A 15000-nucleotide genomic window follows, 5' to 3' on the forward strand; every position below is an offset into this window, starting at 1 on the left:
ATATGTCAAAGTTTACTTTATTTTGCTATCCTCACTTACATAAATAAACTATAGTGTCCTGCACCTACTAGTAAAAAAATATCAAAAATTATATCTGGTGTCTGAAAATTTTTTGGTTTGACTGTATATATAGAATTACAAATCAATATTATCTTTGTTTGTAGTATGTGCTTTATTTTATATCTATATGTGTATGTGTGTACTACTATATATATATATATATATATATATATATATATACTACACACTCTTACATGTTGTTGGGGGTGTTTTTGGCCATTTTTTATCTTGCCTAGGGCACAAAGTGAGCAAGGGCTGCCACTGCACATGCTGTTGAGAATTAAAGGCAGTGAGACAAATACAAAATAAAGTACTTTTTTTTCCTCTGTCACACTGGATTCCTGGACACAGCACTTTTTGTTGTCAGCATTCTTTCAGTAGTCTTGCTGTGTTTTGCTCAGTTGTCTTGCTCAACAGTCTTGCTATGCCTGTGCCACTGAAGTTTCTCAAATCAAACTCTATCAAAGGCAGTTTAATACCTGCTTCCATTGGTGATCCACGGTGCTACATTCTTTCAGTTCTGCTTTTTTCAGTTCAACTCCTTTTTTCCAATGTTCAGGAAACCACTTTGTATTTATCTCTGCCAAGACTTTGATGAAAGTCAATGTTGAATATTTAATGTGACGAAAAAAATCACAATTCCTTTCACCCTAAGGGAGATCGTAGACACACAAACTTTGAATCTTAGGTACTTTTGATGCTGTACATTGCAATACTGTAGCTTCTAGCAGAGTTATTTACACAGCCGTGACAGCCTTGTGTCATATTGTTAGTGCATGTTTGTGTGCGTGTAAACCATCAATTTGTGCAATTCATTACATTTTAGATACATTTTCAGACTGCCAGTGCAAAGAATATGAAGATTATCTATCTATCTATCTATATATATATATATATATATATATATATATATATATATATATATATACTATATATATATATATACATACATACATATGTATATATATATACATACATACATATGTATATATATAATATAATAATATAATATGTCTTATTAAATGAATTTGAGTTCACTGAGTTTGTTGGTTACAATGGCCCTCATCTCCCATATTTCCTTATTCATAATCTCTCACAGTATTTCATTCACGCACATTTTTTAATAACTTGATCCGTTTCTCATTATTTACGAATGAACCGTTTAGGCCTGGAGCTTTGTGATCTTCTCTGTCCCATTCTAAATGCATCTGTGTTGTTGTTGCGCAATACTCTGATTCATGTTTTATCTCTCTCTCTTTCTTGCCTTCTGTTTCTCCATCTATCTGTCTTACAGGTTATTTGAAACACTTCAGTCTCTGTTCTGGTCGATATTTGGCCTCCTGAATCTGTATGTAACAAATGTGAAAGCTCGGCACGAGTTCACTGAGTTTGTTGGAGCCACCATGTTTGGCACCTACAATGTCATCTCACTGGTGGTTCTCCTTAACATGCTCATCGCTATGATGAACAACTCCTACCAGCTCATTGCTGTGAGTACTGACAACAATAATTAAAAAAGTCAGAAATATTCTGTATTACACACAAATATGCAGATGACTGGCCAACAAATTGCAAGCAGGTTCCCATAGTAACTTAATGGTGTCTTTTTTATGCTCCACATTATATCACTTCCTGATGAATAGAAATTCTAGTCTTTTTCACACACATATTTTTTTCAGTCAAATTTTGATTGAAAATGTTGGGGTTGGTAAGATGTTTTAATGTTCTAGAAAGACATTTTGATCAAAAATACAGTAAAAACAGTAATATTGTGAAATATTACTAGTTTCCTGTGATGGCAAAAAATTTCTTCAGTCTTCAGTGTCTCATGATCCTTCAGAAATATTTCTGATATTCAGATTTGGTGCAACATTTTTTTTATCAATGTTGAAAACAGTTTTGGCTGTTTAATATTTTTGTGGAAACTGATATATTTTTTTCAGGTTTCTTTGATGAACTGACCCCAAACTTTGGTTCATCGTAACAAATTCTCATTCATATGTTTTTAAAATACACTGTGTAATATAAATATAAATTTTTTATACATTTTGGATACATAGGCTGACTATCTCACACTTCATTGATTTTTCTCACTTTATCATTAATTTCATATTATTAATAATTTATTTGTCACTGTGCCTTAGGACCATGCTGACATTGAGTGGAAGTTTGCTCGAACCAAGCTGTGGATGAGTTATTTCGATGAGGGCGGGACACTCCCCCCACCATTCAACGCCATCCCCAGTCCTAAGTCATTCTGGTACCTGTGTCAATGGGTACACGGACGGCTCTGCGGGTCGGAGGCTGCTCCGCCTAAAGAAGACCCCCATAAACATGAGAATCTGAAGGAGTTTACGGTAAAGAAAACAACCTGAATCCATTCGAACATTCGCACTGTGATTTCATCTGAATCTGATCAAGTGGTTCTGGTTTAAATTACACTTTAAGCACAATGCAGCTGGCTCATTGTGTAACTGATTACCCATTACAATGACTAACAGCACAGCCACACACATATATCAGCACACTGAATTGCTAAAACAGCCCATTGATCAAAAAAAAACAGTAATATTGTGAAATATTACTAGTTTCCTGTGATGGCAAAAAATTTCTTCAGTCTTCAGTGTCTCATGATCCTTCAGAAATATTTCTGATATTCAGATTTGGTGCAACATTTTTTTTATCAATGTTGAAAACAGTTTTGGCTGTTTAATATTTTTGTGGAAACTGATATATTTTTTTCAGGTTTCTTTGATGAATAGAAAGGTCAAAATAACAACATTTGAAATTGAAATCTTTTGTAATGTCATACATGTCTTTACTGTAACTTTCGATCAGTTTATTGCATCCTTGCTGAATAAAAGTGTTTCCGCCTAAAGAAGACCCCCATAAACATGAGAATCTGAAGGAGTTTACGGTAAAGAAAACAACCTGAATCCATTCGAACATTCGCACTGTGATTTCATCTGAATCTGATCAAGTGGTTCTGGTTTAAATTACACTTTAAGCACAATGCAGCTGGCTCATTGTGTAACTGATTACCCATTACAATGACTAACAGCACAGCCACACACATATATCAGCACACTGAATTGCTAAAACAGCCCATTTACATTTTTATTGCTTTTGAACTATTGGTTTTTGACTCATAGTGGGATGTATAAATTTTGTTTAGACTGGTATCATCATGCATTATTTTCAGATATCACTGGGTGAGAAAAATACATATTAAAACCTTTGACTTTAACAAAATCTGCTTAAAAATCCAGCATAACTTTCAAATCAACAGATGTCTGTGAGGACGTGTTTACACAATTTTGTACATTAAATTTATAATCTATAATTTACAATTTAGTCATTTCTGAGATCAAATATTCTACTACCGACTTTGATCTCCAGAAACAGTGACATCAATGTGGTACTGTATGTCTACAACACCATATAACTCAAACATATTATGTACATATACACTAATTGTGAATAACATGACCATGCTTTCTTTTTTATTAACATCAAGGGCAAAGTATAAACACTACTGTTAAAAAAATCGGGGGTCGGTAAGATATTTTCAGAGAATCTCTTATGCTCAACAAAGGCTGCATTTATTTAATCAGAAATACAGTAAAACTGCAAAAATGTAAAATATTATTGCAATTTAATTTTTTTTTTTCTATTTTCATATATTTTAAAATGTAATTTATTCCTGTGATGCAAAGCTGAATTTTCAGCATCATTACTTCAGTCTGTCACATGAAATCATTCTGATATGCTAATTTGCTGCTTAAGAAACATTTTGTTTATTGACAGTGTTGAAAATTATGATATATGATATATTTATTTCAGAATTATTTAATGAATAGAAAGTTCAAAAGAACAGCATTTATTTGAAATAGAAATCTTTTGTAAGATCATTAATGTTGTTACTGTCACTTTATAACAATTTTATGCATTCTTACTGAATAAAAGTATTATTTTCTTTTAAAAATTCATGCTGCAAGACCATTTGAAAGAAACTACTGAAGACAAGTAGTGGTGATCAAGTTTCAGTTAAGAGATACACTGCTGTTCAGTAAGATATTTTTTCAAAGTACAATTATTCTTTGTCTCTAAAATTTAGTCAAGAAAGTGCCATGTATAATTATTATAAAATGACTGGTGACATACTGTTTAAAATAGTTTTAGATGTAGTTTAGTATGTTTAGCAGGTCAACTACCCATTTATCAGTCCTACTATGGCAAAGGCTTGGTGCATGACCTATTAATTAGGTTAGATAACCAGAAAAGTTACCGTCAGCTTAACCTCATTAATAATATTCATGAGACAGGTCTTTTGTCAAAACCGGCCTGTTAGCCTCCCTCCCCCCAAACGTCAACTACTGGCTTCATTCACAGTGGCCTGAGTGGTAGCAAATTTCATTTCAATTGAATCAGTGAAGTGAAGTTTCATATAAATTAATTAAATTTCTATGAAGAAAATGTTTTTTTATTCAACGAGTTTCTATTTCTCCTTTGATGATGTAATGAGGTGTAACATGGCCCGAGTCTGTCTGGAGTTTAACCTCCTGTGTTGCCATGCAACTCCCCTTGAAACTCCCGGGACTCTCGTCATCTTCGTTTCGAATATATCCTCTCTTGTTCCACCTGACTCACTTTTATTACAAATCCATCTCTCTGCACGGCCTTTATTGGCCTGCTTCAATACAGATGCTCATGCACTCTCTCTCTTTCTCTTTCTCACACTGTCATTCATGCGCGCACACACACACACACACACACACACGCATACACACAACTGAAGCACACTCACTCAAAACTCTCTCCCACATGTTTGCTGGCATCGCTGAGCTGGGATCAAACCTTGATCATTATATAAAGCTGCCTACATGTAGAGCTAAGAGGAGCGCAGCGTTCCTGCAATATCTGATAAGAATACTAAGAATCTCTCAGCTCACACTGCAAAATCAGAATCCCTTTATTTGCATGTGTAAGTGCACATCAGATTTTGTCCTTGTTTTCAGAGTATGCAAATACCAGTATTCCTGTTGGACCCGCAGGAATGCAGGACATCTCAATACAATGCAAAAGCATTTTAGGGCTGGACAGGGAGTATATAGCCAACTGCACATGAAAATTTGCATTGAAATTGCGTTTGAAATTTTTGATTGATTTTCCCATTATGGGTGTGATAGGAAAGTGTTGATATAAAACCAAATTGTTTCTTCATTTCCATGAAATTAGTTACTGTCAGACTTTTTTGGAGCAATCTGCATTAGTCTAAATGTCCTACCAGAGGATCAGCAGCATCAGCAGATAGAGTACAACATGTCTTAGTCATGTGATCAAACTATCTCTTTTTTTTTTCCAAAACCATCAGCTCAGTATATATGCTACCATTCAAATGTTTTGGGTCATTTTTTAAGTACTTTAATTCAGCAAGGATGCATTACATTGATCAAAAGTGTCTATAAAGATATTTATAATATTACAAAACATTTCTGTTTCAAATAAAGGCTGTTCTCTTGAACATTCTATTCATCAAAAAATCCTGAAAAAATATATCATGGTTTTCACAAACATTAAGAAGCAAAACTGTTTCCAATAAAATCACAATTTTCTCAAATATGGTTTATTATTCTGTCATTTGAATGTCGATGGTGAATAATGGGAACATTAGTATTGGGTGACAAACACAATTAATGCTTTATTCTACACTATTTATAACTATATAATAAATTTATAATTTCATTCATTCATTATATGCATTCATTAATTAATGATGGGAATGGAGTTTCTTGTGAATGACCCTGGGATTTAAAATTAATAATTATCCAACAAACAAATAAATAAAAGTGTCATGTATTTGATTAGTTAATGAGTTCAATTACCCTGCATTATTATAGTGTGAATATTTGTTTCTCCTTTCAGGAAAAGCATGCTGACAGGCTGATACAGAATCAGCATTATCAGGTATGCCAGCAGATAAAGCTCTGCAATTACACACATGTGAGAATACAAACAATGTGCATGTAATTGCATTACATCACTTCGCCTCTGGCTTTGTTTTCCATGTCTCTTTTTCCTTGCACTGTCACACCAAAGATCCAGCTGTACATTTCCAGATTAACAAGATTAGGGAGTTCTGTCTGATTGCTTGCTTTCTCTTCTTCTCCTTCAACCCTCAGGAGGTCATCCGTAGTCTAGTGAAGAGATATGTGGCGTCCATGATCCGCAGCGCCAAGACAAGCGAAGGGCTGACAGAGGAGAATTTTAAGGTGCTTCTGAAACCGACTGTTCTCTATTTATCTTGCATAAACATCAGGAAATGCATGCTTACCAACAGAAACAATGACACAAGTAATCATTCTTCAAATGCCCCAGTGTTTCCAGAAATTCTGGAGATCTTATAATCTTTATTTGCAATCATTAGCACACTCATTGATAAATTTTTAGCTTTTATATATATATATATATATATATATAGAGAGAGAGAGAGAGAGAGAGAGAGAGAGAGAAAGAGAGAGAGAATTATGGTAATTTTAATGTAAAATAACATTTTTGTAAAATATGCTGTAATAGACTTTTACAGTAAAATACTCTTAAAAGTACAGTTTTTGTAAGCGAGAAAGAACATGTCATTTTATTTACATTGATTAACATGGTTTTCATTTCAAATAATTGTGTTTCTTATTTTTTTATCCCTTATGTTCATTAGGGTTTTGTTACATCTTACGTTATTACATTAATGTTTATTGCATTATTTTAGTGTCATGTGTTTCTATGATGGTGTCTTGTATTTGTGCGTATAAGTGTGCTTGTGGAAAAGTTGCTTGTGATGAACTTTCATGTAACTTTCAGTGTTCTTAGGTGGTTGTCAGTATATTATATATATTAAGTCACAATTTTATTACTTATTAACATTATATCAGTTAATGAAATGTTTTTTTTTTTTTTACTTTATTATTGCATTGCATTCAGTTAAGACATGAAGCAACAACAATAAAATCAATCAATTCCAGTCCTTTAGATTTTTTTCTTTCTCCACCCACAGTGAAATCTCAGGTGGTTTAAAATCTGGTTTCTAATTACAGTACATCAAATATGTTCTGAAAAAAATATTCTGACTTGTTGTGATCAAGTTTTGTCATGAAACGTCTTAGAATCTGTCATTTCTGGTGTGGTAAAATTGAGGATATTTTTCGAATGCATTATGTAATTCTGTAATAATGCTCTGCCGTAGGAGCTGAAACAGGACATTTCCAGTTTCCGCTATGAAGTTTTGGACCTTCTAGGCAACCGAAAGCCACCCCGACGGAACTATTCCTCCAGCAGTGAGGCGACGCTTCGAGACGAGCTCAGCGACGATGGCGAGGCCTGTCACCACAGCGATGGGAGCAGCATCGGGGCCAAAGGTGTGTCTTTCAAAACCATTACACCTTCGGATCCATCGTACGGAGTCTCTGCCCTCTTTCACTCCATCTCCGGAATGGAGGTGGCCACATCGACGACAGCGGCATCGTCTGCATACAGGGAGGGTAAACCAAAGATCAACGGACTGAGGAAGAACCCCTCACCCTCCTCTTCCCTGTCCTCAGTGGCTGCAGCTAGACCTGCACTTTCACGAACTTGGAGGCGCTTTTCACGCTTCTCTAGTTCCAAGAAGAACTCCTTCAGACGGCTCGGGCTGCTGTTCTCACGCATGGGCAGCCACCTTCCACAGCCTGCAGGTGTTACTGCTGCATCCTACACTATCTCAGATGGATTGCTTCAACCGCCGGGGGCTTGGCATGACTTGGGCTTCACTAGGGGTGATGGTCCCGTCACCCGCAGCGAGACCAACCTTAATCAGGTGGATGTGGCTGTTTTAAATGAGGGCGACAATGCCATGACAACAAATGGACAGAGAGCTAATGGGAGGGATGTTTTACTGACATTAGGACCTCTGTCCCCACCCTCTTCCCTGCATTGTGCTTCCAGTTTCTCCGCCTCCAGCTCCCGCCTCCTGGACTCAAATGAGGACGTGTTCCAGGGATTGGTCGGGCCCTGTGGCGGACAAACGCCAGACTCCTCCCACTGGGTAACGGAGCAGGACGATTCGGTGACCACGCAGCTATAGTATTGCGAGTATGTACTGTACAGCACTTTGATAATAACAATAATCAGTGATGATATCAATAACTATTACCTTAACCACAACCGATTCTTCTGTTTGTTCTTTTGTTTGCTGCTGCAATATTTGTTTCAATATTTCTTTCTGGGATTTAACCAAATCGAAGGTCATTTAGAAGACAGATGAGATGAGTAAATGAAATGATGGACGACAAGAGATGCAGAAGGGACAGAAAAGTGCCATAGTCAGCAGAGCAGACAAACGCAAACCAGGTTGCATTTTTGTGTCTTCATTACATCACATCATTAAAAGGATAGTTCACACAAAAATGAAAAATTGAATCAGTTACTCCCCTTCATGTCGTTTTAAACCTGTATGATTTCTTTTTCCTTCTACAGAAGATATTTTGAAGACAAAAACAGTTTGTTATCAATGACTTCTATAGACCATTTTCACAGATTGTGATGATGTGTTTCCACAGTTATTAACATCATAAATCTAGCAGCGTTTTTATATTTTCATATTCATTTTACATTTATAACACTGTTATAACAATTTATAACATTGTTTTCTTACCCTGGCACTGAATTACATAAAACTAGTTAACACTGCTGCGTGAGTGCTTCTAATACAACAGCTGAGGGAGTGACAGCAAATCTGACATTTCTCTTTATTCTGACCAACGTAATCAGTCTCTCAATATTTTTTCCTCTTTTGGAAAGTCATTGAATCACTATTGTGGATTTTTCTTTTACTATTGCTGCAAATGGAAATGCAAAAATTATATTTATTGTAGTTTCCATTCACCACTATAGAAGTTTACCCAACTATGACAATTTCCACTTCTAAGAACCACAGAAATGTGAAAATGAAAAAGACATATCTCAAAATATATTCTTTTATGTTCCACAGAAGACAGTAAGTCATACAGATTTGGAACGACATGAGGGTGAGTAAAAGTTCATTTTTGGGTGAACTATCCATAAATAATATCAAATTTGACTTTTTATTTTCTTAATACATATTCCAGTCATCATTGTGTATGATTAAAGGGGTCATATGATGCGATTTCAATTTTTCCTTTCTCTTTGGAGTGTTACAAGCTCTTGGTGCATAAAGAAGATCTGTAAAGTTGCAAAGACTAAAGTCTCAAATCCAAAGAGATATTCTTTATAAATATATATATATTAGAATGATTTTTGAAGGATCATATGACAATGAAGGCCGGTGTAATGGTTGCTGAAAATGTAGCTTTGCCATCACAAATAGCCTAAAGATTTGGTGAGTATAAGAGACTTAGTAGTGTATATGCTATGGTACAAAAATCATTAGTTTGACACAACTTGTACCATGGTATTGTCCGCAGTACTGAAAAGTGAGCAGAGAGTTTACAGTGATTTATCCACGTGGAATCGTTAATTACTGAAAATTGTAATAATGTTTTATACTATTTGGCCTTTTCTAAGTAAATGCGAGTCATGTTGCCTACGATTTTTTTTCTTTTTCTTTTTGTGCCCTTGGATGTGCTGACTAATAGTGGCCAGGTTAAACTTCAGCATACTGTCCAAAGAACGCATCCAATGTCCCTCCGCCGCTTGAAATAATGCTGTTGAAGACGGGAGCTGCCTATAAATGAGTTTGTTTGGGTAAAATCAGATAAAAGCGGTGCATTTGCATTGCATTTCAATGACATTCCTTATTAAAATGCATATGAGTGTACATACAAGTGTATAAACATTTTTATGCATGTAAAATTGTTGTCCTTTAATGTAGGACAGTGGTCTTCAGCTTTCACTTTGGGCTCAGGATTTTACATTGGACATGAAGTGGCGATCCAACACGACAGAAAAATTGCTTATCTTAGAAAAGTAAATAAATACGTCCTTAGATAAAAAATATCTTATTAGTACAAATTTATTAGATTTACCACGACGGAATAAGAATACAATGCCTCTGCAAATCAATGGGACACTTGTGAATAAAATATTGCTGAGGGTCTTTGGCAGGCTAAGATTAGCCAACACTGCTAGTAATTGGTAAACATGACAGACTAATTTATGAGTGCAATTTTAAACTCCTGGTCCTGGACAAGATCTAATTATGTGGAGTGTAATGCCCTCTGGTGGTTGCGTCGTCAACAATTTCTTTGGTATATTTTATTTATTTACGTCATAACAACACGAAAATGTGTTCTAGAACCTGATCTGCATAAGAGGAATTTCTACAATGTTCAAGAAAACGTACCTTTCCATATTTATTTAAAATGCACTGTGAAAAATACATCAAACCACCCTGTCATAAACATCTCTACTGCATGATGTTCCAGACCCCGCCCACGTTTCTCATTGGCTCTCTCTTGCCACATCGGCGTCTGTGATTGGTCCACTCCGCGCAGCGTCTGCGCCAACCTGCCACAGCGGAAGTGAAAGCTTCAGAAGAAATAGTGGCTAGATAAATAAACATGGTCGGTGTTTTCGTATTGTACATTGTAAAAATGTCCTACTAACAAAATGAATGTTTGTATGTGCGTCGTGTTGTTTCTCGTAAGTGCCACAGCTGCAAACAAAAGCGGAGACGATGAATGGGTGCATCTGCCAAATAAATGTGAAGGTAACGTTAGACTGTTCTAATTTATAATGAATCAATATTTTGTTTTAAATTCATCATGATCGCTTATTTTCAGTGCTTGATAAAATCATCTAATGCAATCGCAGACACATATTTTACACAATATAATAGGCCTGAGCAGCAGGTTTCCTCTTTTAAACCGACCTCACTGGATGTGTCTCCAAACCTAGTGTGCTGCCTACGTAGGCTGCATGTTTGGAACGTTTGAATTGGCCTGTAATGACAAACAATGCCGTCTATGTAGGCAGCACACTAGGTTTTGAGGCACAGCTGCTTTCTGTTCCTCTTCTGATGCTGAATATGTTCTGTATGTTTTTATAGTGTGCAAATTTCTTAGTATTGAGATGAAGTCTGCATTTGAAGAGACTGGCAAAACAAAAGAAGTGATTGAAACCAACTACCGCTTCTTGGATGATAAAGGTGCACCGCCAATCAAATATGTCAAATCGTAAGTCACTTTTCATTCTCAATGCAAACCCTGACCTTAAAGGGATCGTTTGGCTAAAAATTAAAATTCTGTCATTTATGCACCCACAAGTTGTTTCAAACCTGTAAGAGTTTCTTTCTTCTGTTGAACACAAATGAAGATATTTTGAAGAATGTTAACTAAACAGCTGATGGTAGCCATTGACTTCCTTTTTTTTTTTTCACCCCATACTATGGAAGTCAATGGCTACCATCATTTATTTGGTTACCAGCATTCGTCAACTGATTCTGGTCTTGAAATGAAGTAAACTTGTGCATACTGTTTTTGGATGAAGTCTGACTTATACATTTTATTGAGCAATGTCTTTTGCTTTTCAGTGATATTCGTTTCATAGAGGTGATGGAGAACGTTTGCTCAAGGATTATGCAGTACAATCTACACAAAGAGAGAGTCGGAAGTAATCGCTTTGCAAAGGTTGGATACCACTTTTCCTTCTCTTCTACACCCTTTATGTTTAAGTTTGAATTATTTTATTGCATACTGCATTATAGCTTCTCTTTCTCTTTCTCTGTTCAGGGTATGTCTGAGACATTCTCTACCTTACATAACCTGGTTAATAAAGGCGTGAAGGTGGTCATGGACATTCCCTATGAGCTGTGGAACGAGACCAGTGCAGAAGTGGCTGATCTCAAAAAACAGGTGTGTGAGTGACCGAGAGATCTTAGAATTAGGGTTATTAGTGGGTTAAGTTTTGCCATTAATGTCATTAATTTCGAATTTGCTGAAATGTAACCATAGATACACTATTGTTAAAAAGTTTGGGGTCATTAGGATTTGTTTTTAAAGAAAATAATACTTTTATTTTTCAAGGATGCATTAAATTGATCAAAAGTGACAGTAAAGACATTTATAATATTACAGAATATTTCTATTTCAAATAAATGCTGTTCTTTTTAACGTTCTATGCATCAAAGAATCCTGAAAAACAAAATATAAAAAAAAATATTAAGCAGCACAACTGTTTTAAACATTGATGATAAGACATTTTTCATGAAAAGTAAATCAGCATATGAATACAATTTCTGAAGGATCATGTGACACTGAGGACTGGAATAGTGGCTAATGAGAATTCAGCTTTATTACAGAAATTAATAACAAATTAAAATAGAAAGCAGTTAATTAAAATTGCAATAATATTTCACTGTATTACTGTTTCTACTCTATTTTTGATCAAATAAATGCAGCCTCGGTGGGCATAAAAAAATCCCTGCCTAAATATATGTTATTAATGTTTATATAAAGTTTTAACAATATTGTTTCAAACCAGTATGCTATTTGTGTGTGTGTGTGTGTGTGTGTGTGTGTGTGTGTGTGTGTGTGTGTGTGTGAAGTAAAAACTCTTTGATTATTTTTCTTTTTTGAGCTATACCTTTGCCAGCCTTAACATAAATGTTTGTGCAGTATATGTACAGGTAAATGGGAAATATGTGTGTTTTCTTCCCCTCAGTGTGATGTGATGGTAGAGCAGTATGAAGAAGTCATTGAAGACTGGTATAAAGGCAGCCAGGAGGAAGATCTCACCACTTACCTGTGTGAAAAACATGTGCTGAAAGGACAAGACACCGGTAATGTGAAACTAACAGCTGTTTTACTCAATCACAACCCCTTTTATATCAGTTAAACCGCTCTAGACATAATATTATGACTACTTAAAGACTACACCTCTTGATCTCTTTTATTGGCTCCAGATTTAAGAGCTGTTGTTTCTAGGAAGAATTCACAGACAACTACTCAAGGCCACAGGAGCAGTAATAGTAAAGGACATACTTTAATGTGTAGAGCAGAGCAAAAAAACAAACATATATATATATATATATTTTAAGGAATTAATGCTTTTACTTAGTAAACATACATAAAATTGCACACAAAAAAGAAAAGAAAAATGTTTTGTGAGCACCAAGTCAGCATATTAGAATGATTTCTGAAAGATCATCTGACACTGAAGACTGGTTATATTCAGCTTTGTCATCACAAGAATAAATTACATTGTAAAATATATTAAACGATATATATATATATATATATATAATTCACATATTTATGTTAAATAAAAACAGTACAACCAGTGTTGGGGGTAATATATTACAAGTAATGCGAGTTACGTAATCAGATTACTTTTTTCAAGTAACTAGTATATTACTTTCCATAAAAAGTAACTAAGTAACGTAATTAGTTACTTTTTTATGGAGTAACGCAATATTGTAATGCATTACTTTTAAAAGTAACTTTCCCCAACACTGAGTACAACATTGTAAACATATTTGTCAAATTACTATTTGTGAAGTACTATAAGTAATGAATCCAGTAATGAAATACCAGGTGGTCATGGTGTAAAGGAGCAAATACAAATTATTAGCAGTCTGTCTTCATATCACCAGCTTGTTGCTTTCTGTTATAAAAGATTAATTTGGCAATGTACTGGCTCTTATGCCATTGCTATAGCAACTAATATAGATCTGCCAGAAAAAGACATCACTTCCCGAACACGCAGCTGTGATTTGATCTCTTGTTGCTAATAACAGTGAGGACAGTCAGTATAAAGATCAGGATCGTGCAAAACATGTACCTCTGATTCTCTCTGCAGACTGTCTTAAAGAGAAATGGAGTGGGAAAAAGGGAGACACAGCAGCTATCGCAGAGGACAAGAAAAAGAAGGGCAAAAAGAAAAAGGGTAAAGACAGCGAGGATGAGCAGAAAAAGGAGAAAAAGGTAAAGAAGAAGAAGAAAAAGTCCAAGCTGACTGACACTGAGACCAGCAAACGGAAAACTGAAGAAGCTGGATTCACCTCAGATGAGGAGGAGTTCCAGAAGAAAGTTCCTCTTAATCAGGATAAAACTGAACTCTGATAGATTTCTTTCCTTTTTTTCTTTTTCTTTTTTTTCCTTTATCTAAATCTACTACTGATACCGAAATGAACATTGCGTTTTAGTCTATTAGAAGAAGGTAACGCTGAGGTCCTCATTCTAGATCAGATTGAACATGTCACTTGAATGTTACATTAACTCCATCCAGGAACAAGCTAAAAACAAATGCCATTTCAAATCCAAAAATGGCAGCTAGACCAGTCAAATCAGAGCTTGGATTCAAACGTTTGCTTGTGTTTGTTCTCATGCTGGTTGTTGGCATGCTGTTGGAATGGATTCTGGAAATCCTTCTTATGGTTCTCATTTCTATTCCTCTGACTCATCTCGCTGATTTTTCCCCCCTAAAATTTTGTTTAGGTTTTAGGTAAAAAATTTAGTTAAGTTGTCCTATGCTTACTGTTACTTTTAATTGCCATTAATTTCATAGCATAGATCACTCATGGATTCCAATAAGGAAATACATACTTAGAGCTATTTGCAGTATTAATATAATTATGCGGTTCAAATGAGATTTTTACCTGTTTCTGTATAGGATAATATTTTATGTGAGCCAACAAATACAAATTTTGTTTTGTGTTTCAACATATGCATAAAATGTGAATTTTTCTTTTCTTTTTTCTTTTTTTAAGTTCGAATATTCTGAACTTGGCATCTTGTAAAGTCTCTAAATTTCCCACATCTCTCATTTCAGTAATGCAGATAATGGGAGAAACCCTGAGAAAGTAGTCTGCCATTCCAAGAAGTTGGGACCTGTTCATTCTTTCTGTTATCCAAATATGGGTGTACCATTTTTGCTTGATCTGTTAATTTTTTTTATTTTTTTATTTGTAGTGTTTATGTATGTGATGTCACT

The 15000-nt window shown here is 35.2% G+C and overlaps 2 protein-coding genes across 2 annotated transcripts in view; both read left to right on the forward strand.

The window, feature by feature from the left end:
• Positions 1-8463, forward strand: part of LOC107665932 (short transient receptor potential channel 5-like) — a 79803-nt gene extending 71340 nt beyond the window's left edge. The window contains exons 6-10 of the mRNA XM_016456993.1: positions 1355-1550; positions 2205-2417; positions 5986-6027; positions 6243-6332; positions 7298-8463. Coding sequence (XP_016312479.1) covers positions 1355-1550; positions 2205-2417; positions 5986-6027; positions 6243-6332; positions 7298-8173 — 1417 coding nt within the window. The 3' untranslated portion in view covers positions 8174-8463. The remainder of the gene's footprint in view (positions 1-1354; positions 1551-2204; positions 2418-5985; positions 6028-6242; positions 6333-7297) is intronic.
• Positions 8464-10573: 2110 nt separating this feature from the next.
• LOC107665936 (protein canopy homolog 3) overlaps positions 10574-15000 on the forward strand; it is a 4532-nt gene continuing 105 nt past the window's right edge. The window contains exons 1-6 of the mRNA XM_016456998.1: positions 10574-10777; positions 11117-11243; positions 11600-11696; positions 11799-11921; positions 12730-12847; positions 13867-15000. The exon at positions 13867-15000 is cut by the window's right edge and continues 105 nt beyond it. Of these exons, the coding sequence (XP_016312484.1) occupies positions 10678-10777; positions 11117-11243; positions 11600-11696; positions 11799-11921; positions 12730-12847; positions 13867-14129 (828 nt within the window). The 5' untranslated portion in view covers positions 10574-10677 and the 3' untranslated portion in view covers positions 14130-15000. The remainder of the gene's footprint in view (positions 10778-11116; positions 11244-11599; positions 11697-11798; positions 11922-12729; positions 12848-13866) is intronic.

This window comes from Sinocyclocheilus anshuiensis, unplaced genomic scaffold, assembly GCF_001515605.1.
Source record: "Sinocyclocheilus anshuiensis isolate Anshui unplaced genomic scaffold, SAMN03320099.WGS_v1.1 scaffold775, whole genome shotgun sequence".
In the NCBI taxonomy this organism is placed as follows: Eukaryota; Metazoa; Chordata; class Actinopteri; order Cypriniformes; family Cyprinidae; genus Sinocyclocheilus; species Sinocyclocheilus anshuiensis.